Consider the following 18,147-nt stretch of genomic DNA (forward strand, 5'->3'; position numbering starts at 1 on the left):
GTAAAAAAGATGTTGAGACTCTAGAAAGAGTACAGAGAAGAGCAACAAAGATGATTAGGGGACTGGAGGCTAAAACATATAAGGAACGGTTGCTGGAATTGGGTATGTCTAGTTTAACGAAGAGAAGGACGAGGGGGGACATGATAGCAGTGTTCCAATATCTCAGGGGCTGCCACAAAGAAGAGGGAGTGAAGCTATTTTCCAAAGCGCCTGAAGGCAGGACAAGAAGCACCGGATGGAAACTAATCAAGGAGAGAAGCAACCTAGAACTAAGGAGAAACTTCCTGACAGTTAACAATTAACCAGTGGAACAACCTGCCTCCAGAAGCGGTGAATGCGCCAACACTGGAAGTTTTTAAGAAGAAACTGGACAGCCATTTGTCCGAAATGGTATAGGGTTTCCTGCCTGAGCAGGAGGTTGGACTAGATGACCTCCGAGGTCCCTTCCAACTTTATCATCATTATAATAGGAGAAAACAGCTATTGTTCCAAGATCTGTTTTGTGACTTCCTGAATGTATTCAGTTGGTCACTGCCACATATAAAAAACAGGGTGAATTTCAGCCTACATTAATATTGTGTATAGAAAAAGGACTAGAAAGAATCATTCAAGGCCATTAAGGTCAAGCCCAATTCAGTGCAAGAGGCTGAATTAAAGCATCCTTCAAAGTTTGCTCTAATTCATGATACTAACATCCCGTGTACTAATGGTACAGTATACATTTCTTTGCAGTGTTGAACTTTCAGCAGTTGGATATTCTTTTGGTTTTAACCCAGGTACATCATGAATACCACTGCATATGAACTGGTTCTCTGTTTTTTCGAAGTAATTTCTTGCATACCAACTGAACTGGAAGTCTCTTCCCTGTTGACATTATTCTGGATGTCCGTTATATTTTCTTGATCAAATACTGAAGTGGGTTTGCCATTTTCTTCTTCAGTGAATTGTACATAGTCTGAACGTTTGTCTATGATTACTGTCATAAATGTCCCTTCTGAAAGTACAGGTACTCCTCAACTTACAATCTTTTGTTTAGTGACAGTTCAAAGTTACAACAGCATTGAAAAAAATGACTTACGACAATTTTTTACTCTTATGACCCTTGTAGCATCCACATGGTCACATGATCAACATTCAGACGCTTGGCAACTGGCATGAATTTGTCATGTTGTAGAGTCCTGGAGTCATGTGATCACCTTTTGCGACTCTCTTACAAGCAAAGTCAAAGAGGAAACCAGATTCACTTAACAACCATGTTATTAACAACTGCAGTGATTTTCTTAACTGTGGCAAGGAAAGTGGTAAAGTGAGGCAAAACTCACTTAACAACTGTCTTGCTTAGCAATAAAAATCTGGGGCTTAATTGTGCTTGTAAGTTGAGGACCACCTGTATATATTTCTAATGATACAGCAGTTAGCATGAATGAGACAGTCTCCTTATCCCTATAAGATAGCAATTAATGAAGGGTCTTGCTTATTAAATATATTAATGTTTTCCATATATCAATAAATATGTTATTGATATTACTGTATTAATTAGATTACTAAACTTTAATGTTGTATGGTCCCATCAAAGATTGCTCTCAGGTTTTTCACACCAATATGCAGTTATTGTATCTCACAGTATTTTGAATTCTGTCTGGATTGGAATATCAGTAACTTTGGAGAAGAGTAGAAATATTATTTCTTTTAATTATGCTGAATTAATAAAAGCCTCAAAATGGTTGGTAATCAATAACAATATGGTTGTATCATTTCAGTCATTAAATACCCTCTAAGGATAGAAGCCTAGGTTTTTCATTAATGTCTCTTTAACAACCAAATCAAAATTGCCCTTTTTCCCATAACTGATACTGATTGATTTTATATATTTTATGAGCTGTTAGCTATATTTATCATAGTTGTTTTAGTACAGTGTTCATTTTATAATCATTACATTTATATACTTAGTATTTTACTTTAAGCTGTGTTGAGGACATCCAAAACTTTTCAAAAACAAAAAAATAAAACGGGAGTAAAAAGAACAATTTAGTAAAAGAGACAGAATACTGAACATACTGCATATCAGAATAGCCTTGCCCTCAAAGAAATTCTATAAAAAAACCTAGCTCAAAAATATGGCTGCACAGCTCCATCTAAAGGCTACTATTTTGTAATTACACAAAATATGAAGCTTCAAAGTACCACTGATGTTACATTGCAAAAATAATTGCATTAAGTAATTTTGTAAAAAGTAAAATGTACTTTGTATTATTGCAATAATATTTTATTAGCATGTGTGATTGCAAACTTGGAATAATTCACATCAACTTTTTATATCAACAGGATATATTAAATATTTGTATTATACAGGTAGTCGTTTAGAGATCACAATTGGGACTGCAACTAAGTGATGTAGTCACTAACTGGAAATTCAGTGATTGTGCCAATCCTTATGATTTTGCTTCAGCTTTCCTTTTTCCCTCACTACCCTGCCCTTTGTAATGCTCACTCAGTGTTCACCACTGGGATAATAAGCAAGAAGGGAATTAACATTTCTCTTTACAATCAGTGGAGAGGAAAGTATTACAAAAGAGTAAGCAGGAACAAAATGAGAAATACACATCAAAAAGAATGTGCTAGTGTCAGCTGTTTGTTTAGTGCCCCCCATAATTCCTAGTTCTGGGCCACTAAGAGTGGCAAACAAGTGCTGAAATTGTAAAAGTGATTAAACTCTTGTCAGTTACAAGAAGCAGCTACAAATAGTTTAATTAAGGTCATAGAACTGGCTTATTAACTTGTGATTACCATCTTTTGGGAAAGCCTTGCACTGGGAGAAAAGCAGCTCAGGAAGAGATCTTTTATTTAAAGAAGAGATCATTTGTACTTTCCTCTCTATTTCTGAAACAGTCTTTCCTATGTTGTTATCTGATATCCAGAGATATCAGATCAGGGATTGTTAGATATTGTATGTTTTTAATGAAATCTTGATATTCAAACTGCTTTTTTTCCATACCAAATTGGGCACTCCAAATTCTTCTGCAAAGCTAGCAGCAGTTCATGAACTTCACGAATACTTGGAACAGGCAAATCCATAGTTGGTTATACACCTTGAAAACAGAAAAGTGTTATGAGAATTTTGTGTAGCATTTTGAAATATAGTACAGATACCTCTCCTTTAGCAACCACAATTGGGACTAGTATCTCTGATATTAAGTGAAGCAATTGCTAAATGGAAAATCACATGACCACAACTCTATTTTTGTTTTGCCCACAAATCTTTGAAATGTTCATCTTGGCAGCTGGATAGCCAGGTCAAGACTGATAAGAATAATCAATTTCACTCCTTTGGCTTTTGCTTGTCTCTTAACTATTCCCGTTCTTTGGAATACTCATACTGACACTGGGATAAATAGCAAGAAAGGAATTAATATTTGTATTTCCATACATTGGAGATGAAAGGATTGCAAAAAAGTAAGCAGCCATGAAAATATACTTATATAAAAAGGAACTCAGTGGCACTGGCACAGCAATTTTTCCCATGTACCTAAAATAGAAACCTAATCTAAATTCAAAATTAAATTCAGCATATTAGAATGACATTTACTTCAGGTAAGTTAGATATTCAAATCTCAGGTGTGAAAAATTAAAAGACGAATTGATTAAATGAAGAACTTCAAATACGTAGGCATCCACTTCTAATTGCTCATCAACTGAGTAACTTTCTATTAGAATTCAAAGTTTCTAATGCAATCTTACAATATGACCGTCATCATGTAGCAGTAAAAATCTATAAAGCACTATCCTAGACTTGTTATGGTACACAATTCCATATTTATGCTCCTATTTTAGAAGCCATTCACGTTTGTTCAAACCATACTCTATGTTCCATACTCAACTACAATGCCCTTGCTCAGCTAGAGCCTGGCTACATTTCCCTTGAGGCACCTGAGATACTTCTGTCTTTGATACACCTTACCCCACCAGATATTTTTTTCCTAATCACTAAGAAGACAACTTGATGAATATAAGTACCTGTTGCAATGAATAAATATTTGTTGAAAGAAGTAAAAATGGACTTATGCAAAAGTTATATCCTTTTACCCTCTTTGTTATATGGACATGAACGTTTATGCTGGGAGAAGCATACATTAAATGTGATAAGAACTGGTTACATAAGACATTGAAATAAAAAAATGGAATAATGTGGGTTGAGAATGAATGGGTAATGAATGAGAATTGCATAAAAATATATTGCATTATAAAAATATGTTCAAGGGATTTGGAATATAGAGAGAATGAATGAAGATCAAATAAGAGTGAATGAGTATAAGAGTATAAGAGTGAATGGGATGTGAACAAAGGGAAACCTGACAGTATGATGGGTGAAGAGAGATGAAAAGAATCTCCAGGCAAAGACCAAAGAAATCATATACACTAATCAACTAACAGGAAATTTTAAAAAGTATTAGAATGCAGATTCATAAGCAAAAAGAAAGGCCAATTTCAAATTCAAATTTTATGATGGCTATCTCAGTTGAAAAAAGTGGTTGGGAAAAGTCCATGAAATTATTAAAAAAGAAAAGATAATAGTTATGGTGGAAGCAAGAATGGCTTGCAAAGACAGAAAGATATATGGTAGTGTAAACTATATTTAGCTAGATTTCTTTTTATCACATGCATTTTCTTTTTCTTACTATTAATATTGTTCTATGAGATGGACAATCTGCTTGCCCTGAAGAATAGTATGATGGCCATAAAGTAAAAATGAGAATCTTGGAAGAATATTTTAAAAGATTTATAAAAGATAAAATGAAACAATGAATTGGAGGACTTTAAAGTAAGGCACTAACTCATCTGGCTTTTTCTAATAGACAAGCCATGGGAACTGAAACAGACCTTAGAAAAGAAAAGAAAATATAACTATGAAAATAACAATGCCTCTGTGAATGTACAATATGTCTCTCAAAATATTGTACTCTAGGTCAGGGCTTTTCAACCGGTGGTACGTGTACCACCAGTGGTACACGAGCACCTGGCTTCTGGTACGCGTAGGACAGGTTAAAAAAATGTAAAAAAAATGTAAAAAAAAATGTTTAAAAAAGTGCAAAAGTGGATGAGGTGAAGCACAGCAGCGCCGCACAGACTTGTGGCAAAGTCAGCTGGAACTGCACGTTGCCTGGGTCCTACTGAGAGCCCAGGATCAAAGCGCGCAGCTCCAGCTGATTGGCGGCAGCCTTGGGGGTAGCTGGCAGACTCACGCAGTCTTCAGTGGAGATTCCGCTCGAGCTGCGTGATGCATTGCCTGGGTCCCCCACGCCCCCACCCAGATGCCCTCACCTCCCCCAAGCGTTTTTTTACTCACCTGCTTTCAGCAGCATTCCCTTTCTCCTGTCCTTCTCAGCCTTCATGTGTTTGTGAGACAAAAAAAAAAAGCTCCATGAGACTTTCTAACTTCTCGCGAGAACTTAGAAAGTCTCATGGAACTTTTTTTCTTTTTTACCCACAAATATGTGGCAAAGGCAGAAAAGCAAAAGGAGAAAGGGAGTGCAGCTGAAAGCAGGTGAGTAAAAAATGCTTTGGTGAGGCGAGGGCATCTGGGCAGAGGCGCCAACTTTACCCTGCATGGTGGCAGGAGGGTTAACGGTGGGCGCGGGGGGCCCAGGAGCTCCTGCCCATCTCACTTGTTTGCAGAAAGCAAGTGAAAAGCAAGCGAGCAAGATGGGCAGGAGCATGAGATCAGCGTTTCTGAGCACATGCCGATTCGCGCCCCTGCCCATCTCGCTCGCTTGCAGGGGTCCTGACCGACCTTCACCAGACCGGACCGGGGAGAGCATAAAAGAGCCCGGAGTAGGCAATTGGAGTTTGGCTGCCGCCACCGCCGTTGTTGCTGGTGCATTGCGCATGGCCGCAGCTGGAGAAAAGCAGTGAGCGGGGAAGTGGCTCATTCATTGCTGCAGCCAGCCCTGAGGAAAAGCCGGCACAACTCCCAGGCGAATCCCGCCTGGCTACATTCTTTGCGGCCGAAAGAAGGGCTTTGATCTCGCTTCCCCTTCGCTCCGGCCGGGTCCGTGAATGCCAGATCTAACCCCAGGGCGGTTCGAAAGGCCAGCAGGCTGGCTGGGGGCGTTGGGGTGGAGACATGTGAGCCTTCCTCTGTCTTCTTGAATCTGGCATTCATGGACCCGGCCAGAGCGAAGGGAAGCGGGATCAAAGCCAGATTCAAGAAGACACCTTGCTGGGCAAGTGGCGGTACTCGGATGTTGCCTTATCCTAAAAGTGGTACAATGGATGAAAAGGTTGAAAAGCCCTGCTCTAGGTCAAAGGGTATAAAATAAAATTGGTACCCAAGGCCAGAGTGTGAGAATTCTTTTTTTATAACTAAATTTAAAACATCTTCTGGAGACTTCCTACGAAGTAAGCTGACATCTTGTTGGCTTTTGATGACTGGCAAGACAACTTTTATGAGGAGAATCATGGGTAGATGCTAATCGAGGCAGCTTAATTTCTCTGGAACAAACAAGATTGTTGAGATCATCCATGTGATTCTGGACAGCTGCTGGGTACCGTGGTCGACTTAGATTACATCAAACTTACCCTTCCAAAGCAGCCTCTATGAACACTATGCTTAATCAGACTTATCTCTTAATCACTTTCTTGGATTTTTTAAAAATATATTGGAGAGATTAAGACCCTTCAGACCAGCAAGGTTTTACTGTGAGTTTCCACCTTCTTAAAAGACATTACTGTAAATTTAATTAGTTTTATCAATGTATTTTTTTGGTTAATGCAGCAAAAGCATGCTTAGTATATGGATTCTGGAAAGACAATAACAAATTAAGGGGCCATAGGGAGTTGAATTAGAATTTTGAATTATTTAGAAAGTATATTCTCTGGGAAAATGGATATTTATGTTTTTTATGATAAGGAAACTTTAAAGGCTGGACATTAGAGTGAATGGATAAAGAAAATGGAGCAGAAATCCTTACTGCAAACTTCTAAATACATCTCAGACAAGCTTTTGGATAAAATAGAGCAAACAATAAATTTGACAGCATGTTCTAATGAAGTTGTAAAACAAGAATGAGCTGTAATGGATGTCTATGAAATTAATTTGAAGATGTATTTCAATATAATACAAGTGGTTCTGATGGATTAATTAATCCTTTGAAGAGATGAATAGGAAACTGATTTGGATACACTTTTTTTCTTCTGGAGATTCAAAAGAGCTCTGTTAAGATTTGGAACAAATTTTTAGAAATAACAAGCAAAAGATAAATTGTACATAGTGATACAAAAGAAATCTATTAAGAGTTCCAAAGGATTTTCACCGTGAAACATAGATCAGCAAACTATTTCTGGGACTTTTTTGAAGGGGTTAAAAATATTTTTTAAAACTCAGAGAAGTTTTATATGATGCTTGTTTGATCAGGGTTAAAATAAAAGAATAGCTATACTTGGTTTCCCTTACTGGAAGTTTGCTGGCAAAGATTGATTGATTTTCTTTACATAAGAGATTAACTAGAAGAAAGATTACAGGTAGTCCTTGACCTACAACCACAACCCAAACCAAAATTTATGTTGCAAAGACAGTTGTTAAGTGAGGTTATCCCTTTTTTACAATCTTTCTTGCCAGTTGAATCACTGCAGTTGTTACATGCATAGCAATTTTTAAGTGAATCCAGCTTTCCCATTAACCTTACTTATCAGAAGATCACAAAAGGTGATCACACACAAAAAGTAATAGTTGCAAGGAGACTGGAACCATCATAAATACAAGCCAGTTGCCAAGCATCCAAAATTTTGATCATGTGACCATGGGGATGCTGAAATGATCGTAAATGTGAAAATGAACATGTCACTTTTTTTCAATGCCATTGTAGCTTTGAATGGTCACAAACAAATGATTCTAAGTTGAGGACCACCTGTATATTTCTTTTAAGATGGTGATAAGCTACTAAAATTATTTTTCCCTGCTAGGATAAAAGAGGAAGATACTTCTTTCTTTGTCTTTTGTCTTTTTCTTATATTTTTGTAGCTTATGTTGACTTTTAACAAATTATTTGAAAAAAATATATTTAAAACACTTCTGAATTAGGCAATTAAAATTGCACTATATTATGGACACATTATTTTGGATGTTTTAGATTCCTCTATGTTTGCAAACTAAATAAAATGCTTTATATCTAGAAAAATCAAGAAGCAGTGAAAGATTACAAAAGCAGGTTTGAATCTCTATTATTATTATTATTATTATTATTATTATTATTATTATTATTATTATTATTATTATATTATTATTATTATTTATTAAATTTATATACCGCCCTATCTCCCTTACGGGACTCAGGGCGGTGAACAGGCGATACTAAAAACCACAATAATAAATAAATAGTTTCTGTTCTAAAATCAAATTAAATAACAGGCCTGTTCTAAAAACACCCCATACAAAACCCCCACTAAAACATAATCAAACTACGCCAGGCCGGCCGCACAGAATAGATGGGCCTTCAGGGCTCGGCGAAAAAGGCGCAGGTCCGCAACTGTACGTAGGTCGGGGGGTAGGTCATTCCAGAGGGCAGGAGCTGCCACNCGTGACGCCGGAAACCACAGCCACTCGGTCTTGGACGGGTTGAGACGAAGCCTGTTCCTCCCCATCCAGACTCGCACGGCCTCCAGGCACCGGGACATCACTTCCGCGGCATCGTTGGGGTGGTCCGGGGTGGAGATGTACAGCTGGGTGTCATCTGCGTACTGATGAAACTCCACCCCGAAACCACGGATGATCTCACTCAGTGGCTTCATATAAATGTTGAACAGGAGAGGCGAGAGGACCGACCCCTGTGGTACCCCACAAGTGAGGCGCCTCGAGGTTGACCTCTGCCCCCCTGCCTATAAACCACAAAAGATCTATGGAGGTAGCTGTCAATTCCCACATAGCTAGGAAGACCAAAGAAACACGAACTGCCCAGATTTCAATAAATATCTATAGTGCTATGTTTGTGTCTATGCCTTTGAATCAGTGTTGACACTTGGCGACTGTCTGAACTAGTACCTGCAGATTTCTTGCAAAGATATTGAAGTGGTTTGCTGTTGTCTGCTTTCTGGGGCTGAGGATGTTACCTGAAATTTTAGGCTTTATTATCATCATTTTAAAATATGCTATTGACAATTTTAACATCGTCTAGGCCTCTATTGTAAACTTCAGGAAAACATACTTTTTCTCCTTAGTCAAGGCCATTTTTTTTGGGTTTGCACAACCTTGTCTTTTTAACACTAAATAATAGACAGCTTATTCTGAAAGTCCTTGAATACACTTCTAGGAATATAGTTTTAGGAAAGATACAAATCCAATTAGGAAAGAGTATATAACCCATAAATTACCATTTTTGGAATCTAGTTATCTAGAATCAATGTTTGCTGTTATTTAAATCTCACGTGCAATCTACCTCTTTTACAGTTTAACCATTTGCTTTCTGATGTATGACACATGAGTGTATAATTCATTTTGGATCAATAAAAAGAAATTGACCCCCTCTTAATATTTTTTTGCTTTGCCTGAATTACTTGTGATTTATATTTCTGGGTGGCCAAAAAAGATAGTGTCTCTCTCAAATTCAGGGGTCAAGTTCTTAGCAGTTGCATGCCAGACTTGGCATGCCACAGTTTCTAGGCCACAAGAAAAAGTGAGTGGTCTAAAAACACCAAGCAGATTTTTTTAATATTCTTCCTTTATTATTTTATAAATAACTCAAGGTGACAAATATTTTGGATGGTTAGTGAAATTATCTACTTAGTGAAATTAGAGATAATGCTGAAAAGTATTTGGGCTCAACAAAAACTCAACAAAAACTCTGTGAGATTAGTTGGGCTGAGAGTGGCCGGCCCAAAGTCACCCAGGCATCTTTCATATTTAAAGCAGGACTAGGACTAACAATCACTTATTTCTAATCTATATTTCAATCACTACATCAAATTAGTTTTCTTTGTAATACTAATACAGAATCCATAACATTGTTATAAGAATTTCCCTTCATTTATAAGTGACTCAGCTGAGTCACACACAATTTTCCCACAATGCCTCATATTTTTGATAAACAAAGTTTAGTGAATAATGTCCTTGATTTATTGCCCAAGTATTTTTCAGCATTATCCCTAATTTCACTAACTATCCAAAATAATTTCATGAAATCAAATTAGAAATAGGCATTACTAATGGCGATCATTCTTTTTCTATCCACCTACAATTGCTTTTTATAGGTAAATGCTCTTTTTAGGATAGGAAACAAATGCTCTATTTTAACTACTAAACTTTATTCAAATTAAAGGTGGTTGCCACGGGTATTAACGGAGGAAGGCGTGACATCCCTAGCCGACACTAGTCTAGTTCATATAATAAAATACTGGAATAAGGGAGAGAGAAAATGTCTTTGTCAGCTGATAATCTTTCTTTTCGGCAGTCTGTAACTGCGCCCACCCCATTGCCGACACGTCACGAGTTTGACACTAGATGCTTGTTTCATCTCCCCCTGAACTCCAATAGTGATAATACTAATCAGTGCCTCTTGATTTAGCCAACACTTCAAAATCTCCAAAATTTTGAAAAAAGCGCGTCTGAACTCTAGCCACAATCTGCAGTGTCACTGCCAAATTACACTGCTGTGTATTACTCACGGAGTAACCTAAACGCTGCTTTCCTTCGCTTAAAGTTTGCACGATCACCTGGTCCTTGCACCTCCAAAGAGCGTCAACTCCCTTCGCCTCCCACTCAGCTTTTTTTCGCGCCTTCCTCCGTTAATACCCGTGGCAATCACCTGCTAACCAATCGCTTCGTAGCTTCCGGATCCCATGACTGCAACAGAGGCCTCCAATTGGTAACGCCAGAAAGGCGGGGGGAAAGGATGACGCTACAGCCCTCGCTGCTTGAGTATGAAAGGATGCCATCAATAATTTCTGTCAGCTGCGACCCGAACAATGTGGCCGATTCAAATGTAATTAAGGCTAGCTAAAAAGCGATCGAGGGTCAGTTTGGTCTAATGATTAAGGCATCGCAGGCTAGAAATCGAAAGACTGAGTTCTGGTCTCACCTTAGACATGAAGCCAGTGACTTCAGGCCAATCACTTTCTCAGTCCTGGAAAGAAGGCAATGGCAAACACCAAACTGGCTCTCGTTGTAGCGTTACTTTAAAAAAAAATCTTGCTAAACTAATGTAGTAAAATGAACAATTATTAGAATAATGATTTGTCTGCATAATTGCTAGAATAATGATGTAATGCATAATCACTGGGAAAATTCACTGGGAAAGTTCTGTGTCAGTAATATTGACACAGAAATTGGGTTTGTCTATAAACCGCCTAGAATCTCCCTCGACATGATAGGCGGCATACGATAAATGATTGTAGGCTGTTTTCTTCATAATCTCGGAAAGACGCTGATCTTTTTTTTTTCAATAAGGAAAACATTCACACAAAATCCAATGTGAATTTGGACGAGCTGAAATTTTGTATTTGCCGCGATCTTTTTACTGCAATCAAATGTTTGGTTTTTTATTGGCTGGTTACAAAACAGAAGACGCGTAAAAATGGCTTCTGCCACGCTCTTGACCCGGAAATCCCTTCTCCTGGTAATGAGATGTGTCAATCTCATCACTTGTTATTGTTGTTCTCATGGGATCCGCCTCTCTCGTCCTGGGTAGCCAATAGTATAAAAGAGCCGAGGTGAAGGGCACGCCCCCACCCAGTCGCATTAAGCAGCAGAGGTTGCGACAGCTGGCCGGCGAACCCGCGATCTTCTTGCGTCACAGCGTGGGTGAGCGTGGAACCTTGGTCTTTGCCGAGGTCCACTCGTCAGAGACCCAGGACCTGATGGGCCGTCGAGTAAGTTTCGAGCCGCACGCCTGCTGCCTCCCTGTCCTCTTTAAAGGGGCGTCCTCCAGTCGTGCGGGGTAATAGAATAGCTTCCTCGCCTTCACCCTCGCGTCCATGGGCTGCTGCGGTTTAGTGCAGCTGGAGGGCGCCCGGTGGCCGACGCCGACTGATGTGGGTTTGCTGAGCGTTTGGTAAGCAAGGGGCCGACAAAGATTCGTCCTGGAGAAGCGGCCAGTGCATAGCTTTTGTGTTCGGAAAACGCTGTGTTACTAAGTCGGCTCCTCCCCCGTTCCTGTGAGGATCGAATGACCCGTTTTGGTTTTATGTACTTGCTTCAACAGCAGGCAACTTTTTCGGGCTCTCACGTTATAATAAACTTTCTTAAGGCTCTCCAAATTGGCAATTTCGATTTTAATGCAAAGCCAAACGGAAACGCCCTTAATCTCACATTTCAGTAAATGTGTGATATAGAGACCAATGCTATGTATGCTTACTACATACATCAATTTTGATGCTTTTATCTTCATATACGCAAGCACATAATTGCAGCGTTAATGTAGCAACCCATGTGTTTTCATAGTTTTATTAATACTGCGATTAATCTCGGATAACTTACTAACTAGATATCTTGTAACTATAGCAAGTAGGCCAGTTAAGATGGTGATTTTCTGGTAGATCCCATGATATGCAATTTCCTGTTCGAAGGATTTTCAAGATGGTAATTGTTCCATGGTGCTTGTCTAGAATATTTGTGAAGTTATGTAGGCAATCACTTTTAAGTTCCTGCAAAGGTATGGAACTTTCAAATATTCCATAATTTTTTTTTCTTTCAAAATTGTTCTATAAGTAATATAACATGCTGGTGTTTATGAAGCTCGATAGAATTTAAAAGCAGAAAGAAAAGTGTGAAAGAAGTGGTTTCAGTAATGTAGACCAGTGACAGTGATTATTTTTTGATAACCGAGGATACCTTTTGTAGAGCTGCTTTTCTGTTGATAGTGCTAACAGTTTAGTTATAAAAGTAAGCCTAAAGAGTACTTGCTTTTTTACCTCAAAATGGTGGGAAAGGATATTTCCATTTCCAAGTATTTTCCTCGGAGCAATGCCATTCTGAGGAACTACCAGAAAGGAGTATATGTGCCTTATATACAATGCATTGTAAACTATTATTATAGTTAGATTAATGAAGAAAAAATACAGAAACATGTTTTGTAGTTACAATTGGATTACATATTGGAATAAAAGCTGGTCATGAGCTGGGAAGCATTACAAACTGCAACTATAATTATATTTACAACACACAAATATGTGCAAAGTCCTAGTATTCCCAATCTTGTATTATCCATTATCTTCACCAGCCATTCCTCCATTGTGGATAATGCCAAACCTTTCTGTTTTTGTACATAAAATAATCTTGTTGCGGCTGTTTTAGTTTCTATACATGATAAAATACCCCTATTGTCACATTTCCAATATAAATTTGAAGTCCCTTTATATATTGTAGACAATTTTTCTTGTGACATATAATCTTAAAGACAATTTTTATAAAATGTATTCTTGGTATGATAACTCAATTTCTCTTTAATATAACATAGTATACATAGCATACTTTTCAATCCTAACAACTTACTTTCTTATTGTTCCATTTGTTGTAACCCCAAAAAAATAGCCTACTTTATTAAATATTGTTTCACTTGTTCTTCCATTTCAAATTTCAATAGATTTATAAATTTTTGCAAATATATATATATGTTCATATTTTTACACAGTCGTTTCAAACTCTTAGAATGTTCAAAACTATAAACTACTTTGTCTATTTTAAATCTAATTGTAAATAAGAGGAGCACTGACATCAGTTTTTTAAACTGTATTTTACATTTCTCTTAACAAAATTTTAGTATCTTACAATAAGTTAGCCTTTATCTTTACCTATTATTTCTTGTCTATAAAAATGTCTTGTGCTGAGAATCATAAAGATGTTTTTGGACCTATTTGGATTTTTACCTATTCCATATTTTCATTATGGCACAGCTAACATAATGATTAATCCATATTAACCTTGACTTGGTATCCGTGATTCTGGGTATTTTAATCTTGCTGTATTTGGTTAGGTGAACCTGTCCTAACAAAGCACAGAGCTGTGCACCTGATTTAATCTTTAATTAAAGTACAGAGATTATCCAAGAACACTAACTAGCAGTCAGAAGACATGATGAAAGCTTAATTTCATTGTTATTTTCTTATTTTTCTCCTATGCAAGCAGGCACAGTTTAGGGGAATATTCAGAAGGATGGAGAGAGGAAGAGAAAAATTCAGGTGGTCCTAAAACCAGTTTTTTAGTTCTTTGAACTATATAAAAATATTGTGAGTGCTTGGTTCCTCTCAAAAAGAAGTTAAGTTTGGAACAACTACATTGTTTTTAATTGATGTTTTCATTTTCTTTCCAAGATTTGCAGAATGGATCCCCAGGTAAATTTCGGTGTGACCTTCCAAGGTAACACCCTGAACTTTCTTGTATCATCTAAAACCACATGGGCTGATGTGGAAGCCATAGTAAGTTGTGTCTTTGCTAATTGTGATTCACTGATCAATAAGTTTTAAAATTTCCCTTTGATGTCCTCATATCACTTAACTATTTAAGTTTTTATAAATATCTAGCTTTTTCAGCAGGCCCTAGAACTGGGTGGTCTCTGAGCCCACTTTTGGACGTATATTCCAGATGGTTTGTAATTGGTCATCCATTTTCCCAATTTGATTGTTAATAAGCTTTAGTTATTTGTTATTTGCTTCTATCTTTGTTGTTTAATTCTAACATGTATTTTATAAGCTGCTTAGAATTCCTATTGTAATTGAAGTGGTAAACCAACTAAAATTTGAGAGGATTATCTCTGTAAAATGTTAAGAGTATTGGACATTCATGAAATGATCCCAACTTTCTTCCCATCCTTTGATTTGCAAATTGGGCAAATTTTATTAATGCAATTGTGTTAGAGTCCCCACTCTTTATTAATTCGATAGTTGCAGAAAAGATTGAAGGCAATTTGGCTGTTGCATTGCTGACATGTCTGTAGTATTCCAGCTATGCAGTGGTTAAACTAGTATAACATTAACATCTTTTACAGCTTCAACCTTCTCCCTCAATTTATGCAGAGCTATAGTGCAAGATCAGTGACTAGAAACAACAAAATTCTAGCTATCAAATCTAGATACTAATCTAATAATTGGTATAGGCTATCAGATGATAATCAAAAATATATCTGAGCTCCCAATAGTGGTCACTTAATTTTTTAATGTTCTTTGTAAGTGAACAGTTCTTGCTCAAGTTACTTGTTCATTGACCAATCCATGCTTCATAACAGAAAGTGGATGGGATTGTATGTTCAGGATCAAACAAGATAATTGCTTGAACCTCCAAGTTTCTTTTTGTATGCTTGTGGAAAGCAGATCTGAGATGTTTTTGGACCAGCACTTAACATTAAAAGAGATGGAAAATATTATTCCAATCAAGATTAAATATAAATTTAGTGTAGCTGTGGAGACAATATTTGAAAATGGGCATGAACTTGCATGTTTTTGCTGCAAGAGGTTTAATTCAATATTGACATAAGGTTGCTTTGTCTTTTGTGGAAATCTTTAACTTGCTAGTGTACTTGTGTATACTCAATTTTTCACAACTTTGTATACTGTATTTTTTTACTGGAAGAAACTAACTCATGTATATGAATAATTTTAGTTTTATTTTCAAGTTCCTCCAAAATTTTTAATGAATGCAGTGGGTTTGTTAGAAGAAATTATTTACTTGATTTATTTTTACTAAGTCTGAAATTTGGTTGAAAACTCCGGTCCATTGGGTAAGGGAGGTGAAATTAAGGCTGCGAAAGTCACCTTTTGATTAATGGACAAGATAGATATGTGCAAAATATTCTAAACAGCTTATAGACGTCTTCACTGGGATACAAAACTTGATTCTTTTAAGTACAAAATATATATAGCTTGGAGTTGACAAAGAGGAGTAGAATTGTTCCTGGCTTCATTAACATTTTGAGATATCAATAAAAAGGATTAATCATTGCTGCCTATTTCTCAGTCATCATGGAGATGAGCCATTTCACTATAGTTAATTTCTATTATAGGTGAAAGTCTCATTTGAACTGAATGTTATCCAGATCAAATACCTAGATGAGGATCATGATGAGGTACTGTACTTCTACCTATATAGAAGACTTAAAAATGAAAAGCACATCTTTGTACTTTTGAAAGAATAAAAAACTAAAAAGAACTTCATATATTTTTTATAAATAAGCTTTTTTCTCCTTGCAAAATAGTTTCCAGTCAATACTTGGTCTGTATTGGGTAATACTTAGTTTCACAGATTATCTCATTTTTCTGACATCTCTCCAGAAGCTTGTTTACCATTTCAGGATTCAAAAGATATATATATATTATATTTTTTTAAAAAATCAGTCCTTGATTTATGACCATAATTAAGCTCAGATTTTCCCCCTGTAAATTATAGTCATAAAGGAAGACATCCAAATAACTGCCTCACTCAATTATCATAATCCCAGCTCTCTTATTGCAGTATTAAATGACCATGCAGAGATGCCTCAAGGGGTAGTGAAGGCCTTGGAAAGCCTGATACCCACCAACCAATGGAAATCTGTGGGTCACAAGGCTGCAATTGGCTAGGCCAGACATGTCAAATACAAGGCCCGGGGCCGGATACGGCCCGTGAAGTGGTTTCATGTGGCCCGCGAAGCCATCCTGGAAACAGTGAGGGAACGGCCCCTGCTGCCTTGGCCCTGGCCCAGGCCGGCCGGGAGCCAATGTACAATTTTGTGGTGGCCATCTATACTGAAACGCATTCAGTCTTAGCTCCATAAGGCCGTCTAGAAACAGCGAGGAACCAGCCCCTGCCAGGTTGGCCCCGCCCCCTGGGTGCATGCTGGGGAGGTATCACCCTTTGTGAGGAATGAAGAAATGGACCATGCCTTGGCGCTTGCCCCGGTCCCACCCCCTTCTGCCAGAGACCCTCAGATCTGTCCCACTCCTGCCTAGGCCCCCACAGGCACCCTTGACGCGAACGATGTAGAGCTGGCCATGCCCACCCAGTAGGCCACACACCCCTGGCCACACACACCCCGAGGGCAACCGCAATGCTGATGTGGCCCACAATGAAATTGAGTTTGACACCCCTGGGCTAGGCTCACAGACTTCCTCTCTTCCCCCTACCATCCTTGAGAGGCCTCGGCCTCCTCCCTCTACCACCATACCTGGAGGCCTCAGCTGGATAGGCCTACCAATGGGCAGAAACCTGCCATGGTCAGAAGATGTCAGCCAGCTAGGCACACCAGCACATAAATAATCTCCTCCTTCCTGCCATTCCTGAGATGTGGGGGCCTTTTTCCTGTCCCATCATACCTAGGTCCACTTACCTTTCGCTTTCCCTGCAGCTGTTTCCTTCTCCAATGTTGGGGTGGGAGTTGCAGTGAATCTGTAATCATAAGGGTGGATGTGATGCCTAAAGTCTGGGTTTTTATTATGTGACTGGCAGTGCTGCAATGGTTAGAACTTTGCACAAGGGTTGTAAGTCCCTATGTTCAGCGCCATCATAATTTTGAAGAGTTACCAAACGAAAAGTTGTAAGTCAAGGATTAACTTTAATTACCTCTTTATAGCAGAAATAAGGTCACTTCTGCCCCCTGATAACAATAGTTCTATCTATGCTTTAAAAAAAAAATTTGCTCTGGAAATTATAAAAACGCCAATACTGTAGTTTATATCTAGAACAAGAACATTGTACATGCATTTTGTTCCAAATTTGCCCATTCTTGAGAAATAGGTGTGAATAGGAGTGATTTATTCTTTAGTTGCTTTAGTTATATAGAGGGCTTCCTTCTGATATGAGTTATATTACAATTTCCAAAATTCCCACCTAGCATGGAACTCTTGCTAGGGATCAGAGAACACCAAGTTGGAATGGGCTGGGGGCTCTGTGATGTACCAGTCATCTTCAAAATGATAATCCATAACAGAGAGATGGCAGCATATTTGGGGAATGGAGATCAACAGTGGCGACATTTGAATATGATCTGACCAGCAATATTTGTTGAAAGAGCTTTTTCTACAGTCTTAATTTGCATGACCTTGTTGATTTTACTTCAAACTATGTAGTTTCTTAGTAGGAAAGCGGGTATAAATAGGGAAGAAAAAAATGCCAAATTAAGACGATTTTTAAAGGGGTGTTTTAAAAATTTTTTAGGGGGAATGAGGGAGGCTGGGGGGGGTGGGTTTTTAGGG

The 18,147-nt window shown here is 38.0% G+C and overlaps 2 protein-coding genes across 3 annotated transcripts in view; one reads left to right on the forward strand and one right to left on the reverse strand.

Annotated features, from left to right (window-relative positions):
• BRCA1 (BRCA1 DNA repair associated) overlaps positions 1-10,741 on the reverse strand; it is a 101,408-nt gene extending 90,667 nt beyond the window's left edge. The window contains exons 1-2 of the mRNA XM_029283784.1: positions 10,654-10,741; positions 2,996-3,089 (exon numbers count right to left, since the gene is read on the reverse strand). Of these exons, the coding sequence (XP_029139617.1) occupies positions 2,996-3,075 (80 nt within the window). The 5' untranslated portion in view covers positions 3,076-3,089; positions 10,654-10,741. The remainder of the gene's footprint in view (positions 1-2,995; positions 3,090-10,653) is intronic.
• Positions 10,742-11,728: 987 nt separating this feature from the next.
• Positions 11,729-18,147, forward strand: part of NBR1 (NBR1 autophagy cargo receptor) — a 33,634-nt gene continuing 27,215 nt past the window's right edge. Inside the window, exons 1-3 of one of the 2 annotated variants that reach the window (XM_015814199.2) lie at positions 11,729-12,038; positions 14,296-14,400; positions 15,981-16,043. In XM_015814199.2, coding sequence (XP_015669685.1) covers positions 14,305-14,400; positions 15,981-16,043 — 159 coding nt within the window. In that variant the 5' untranslated portion in view covers positions 11,729-12,038; positions 14,296-14,304. The remainder of the gene's footprint in view (positions 12,039-14,295; positions 14,401-15,980; positions 16,044-18,147) is intronic. The other variant, XM_015814198.1, reaches the window with a different exon arrangement.

This window comes from Protobothrops mucrosquamatus, unplaced genomic scaffold, assembly GCF_001527695.2.
Source record: "Protobothrops mucrosquamatus isolate PMUCROS unplaced genomic scaffold, P.Mucros_1.0 scaffold227, whole genome shotgun sequence".
NCBI lineage: Eukaryota > Metazoa > Chordata > Lepidosauria > Squamata > Viperidae > Protobothrops > Protobothrops mucrosquamatus.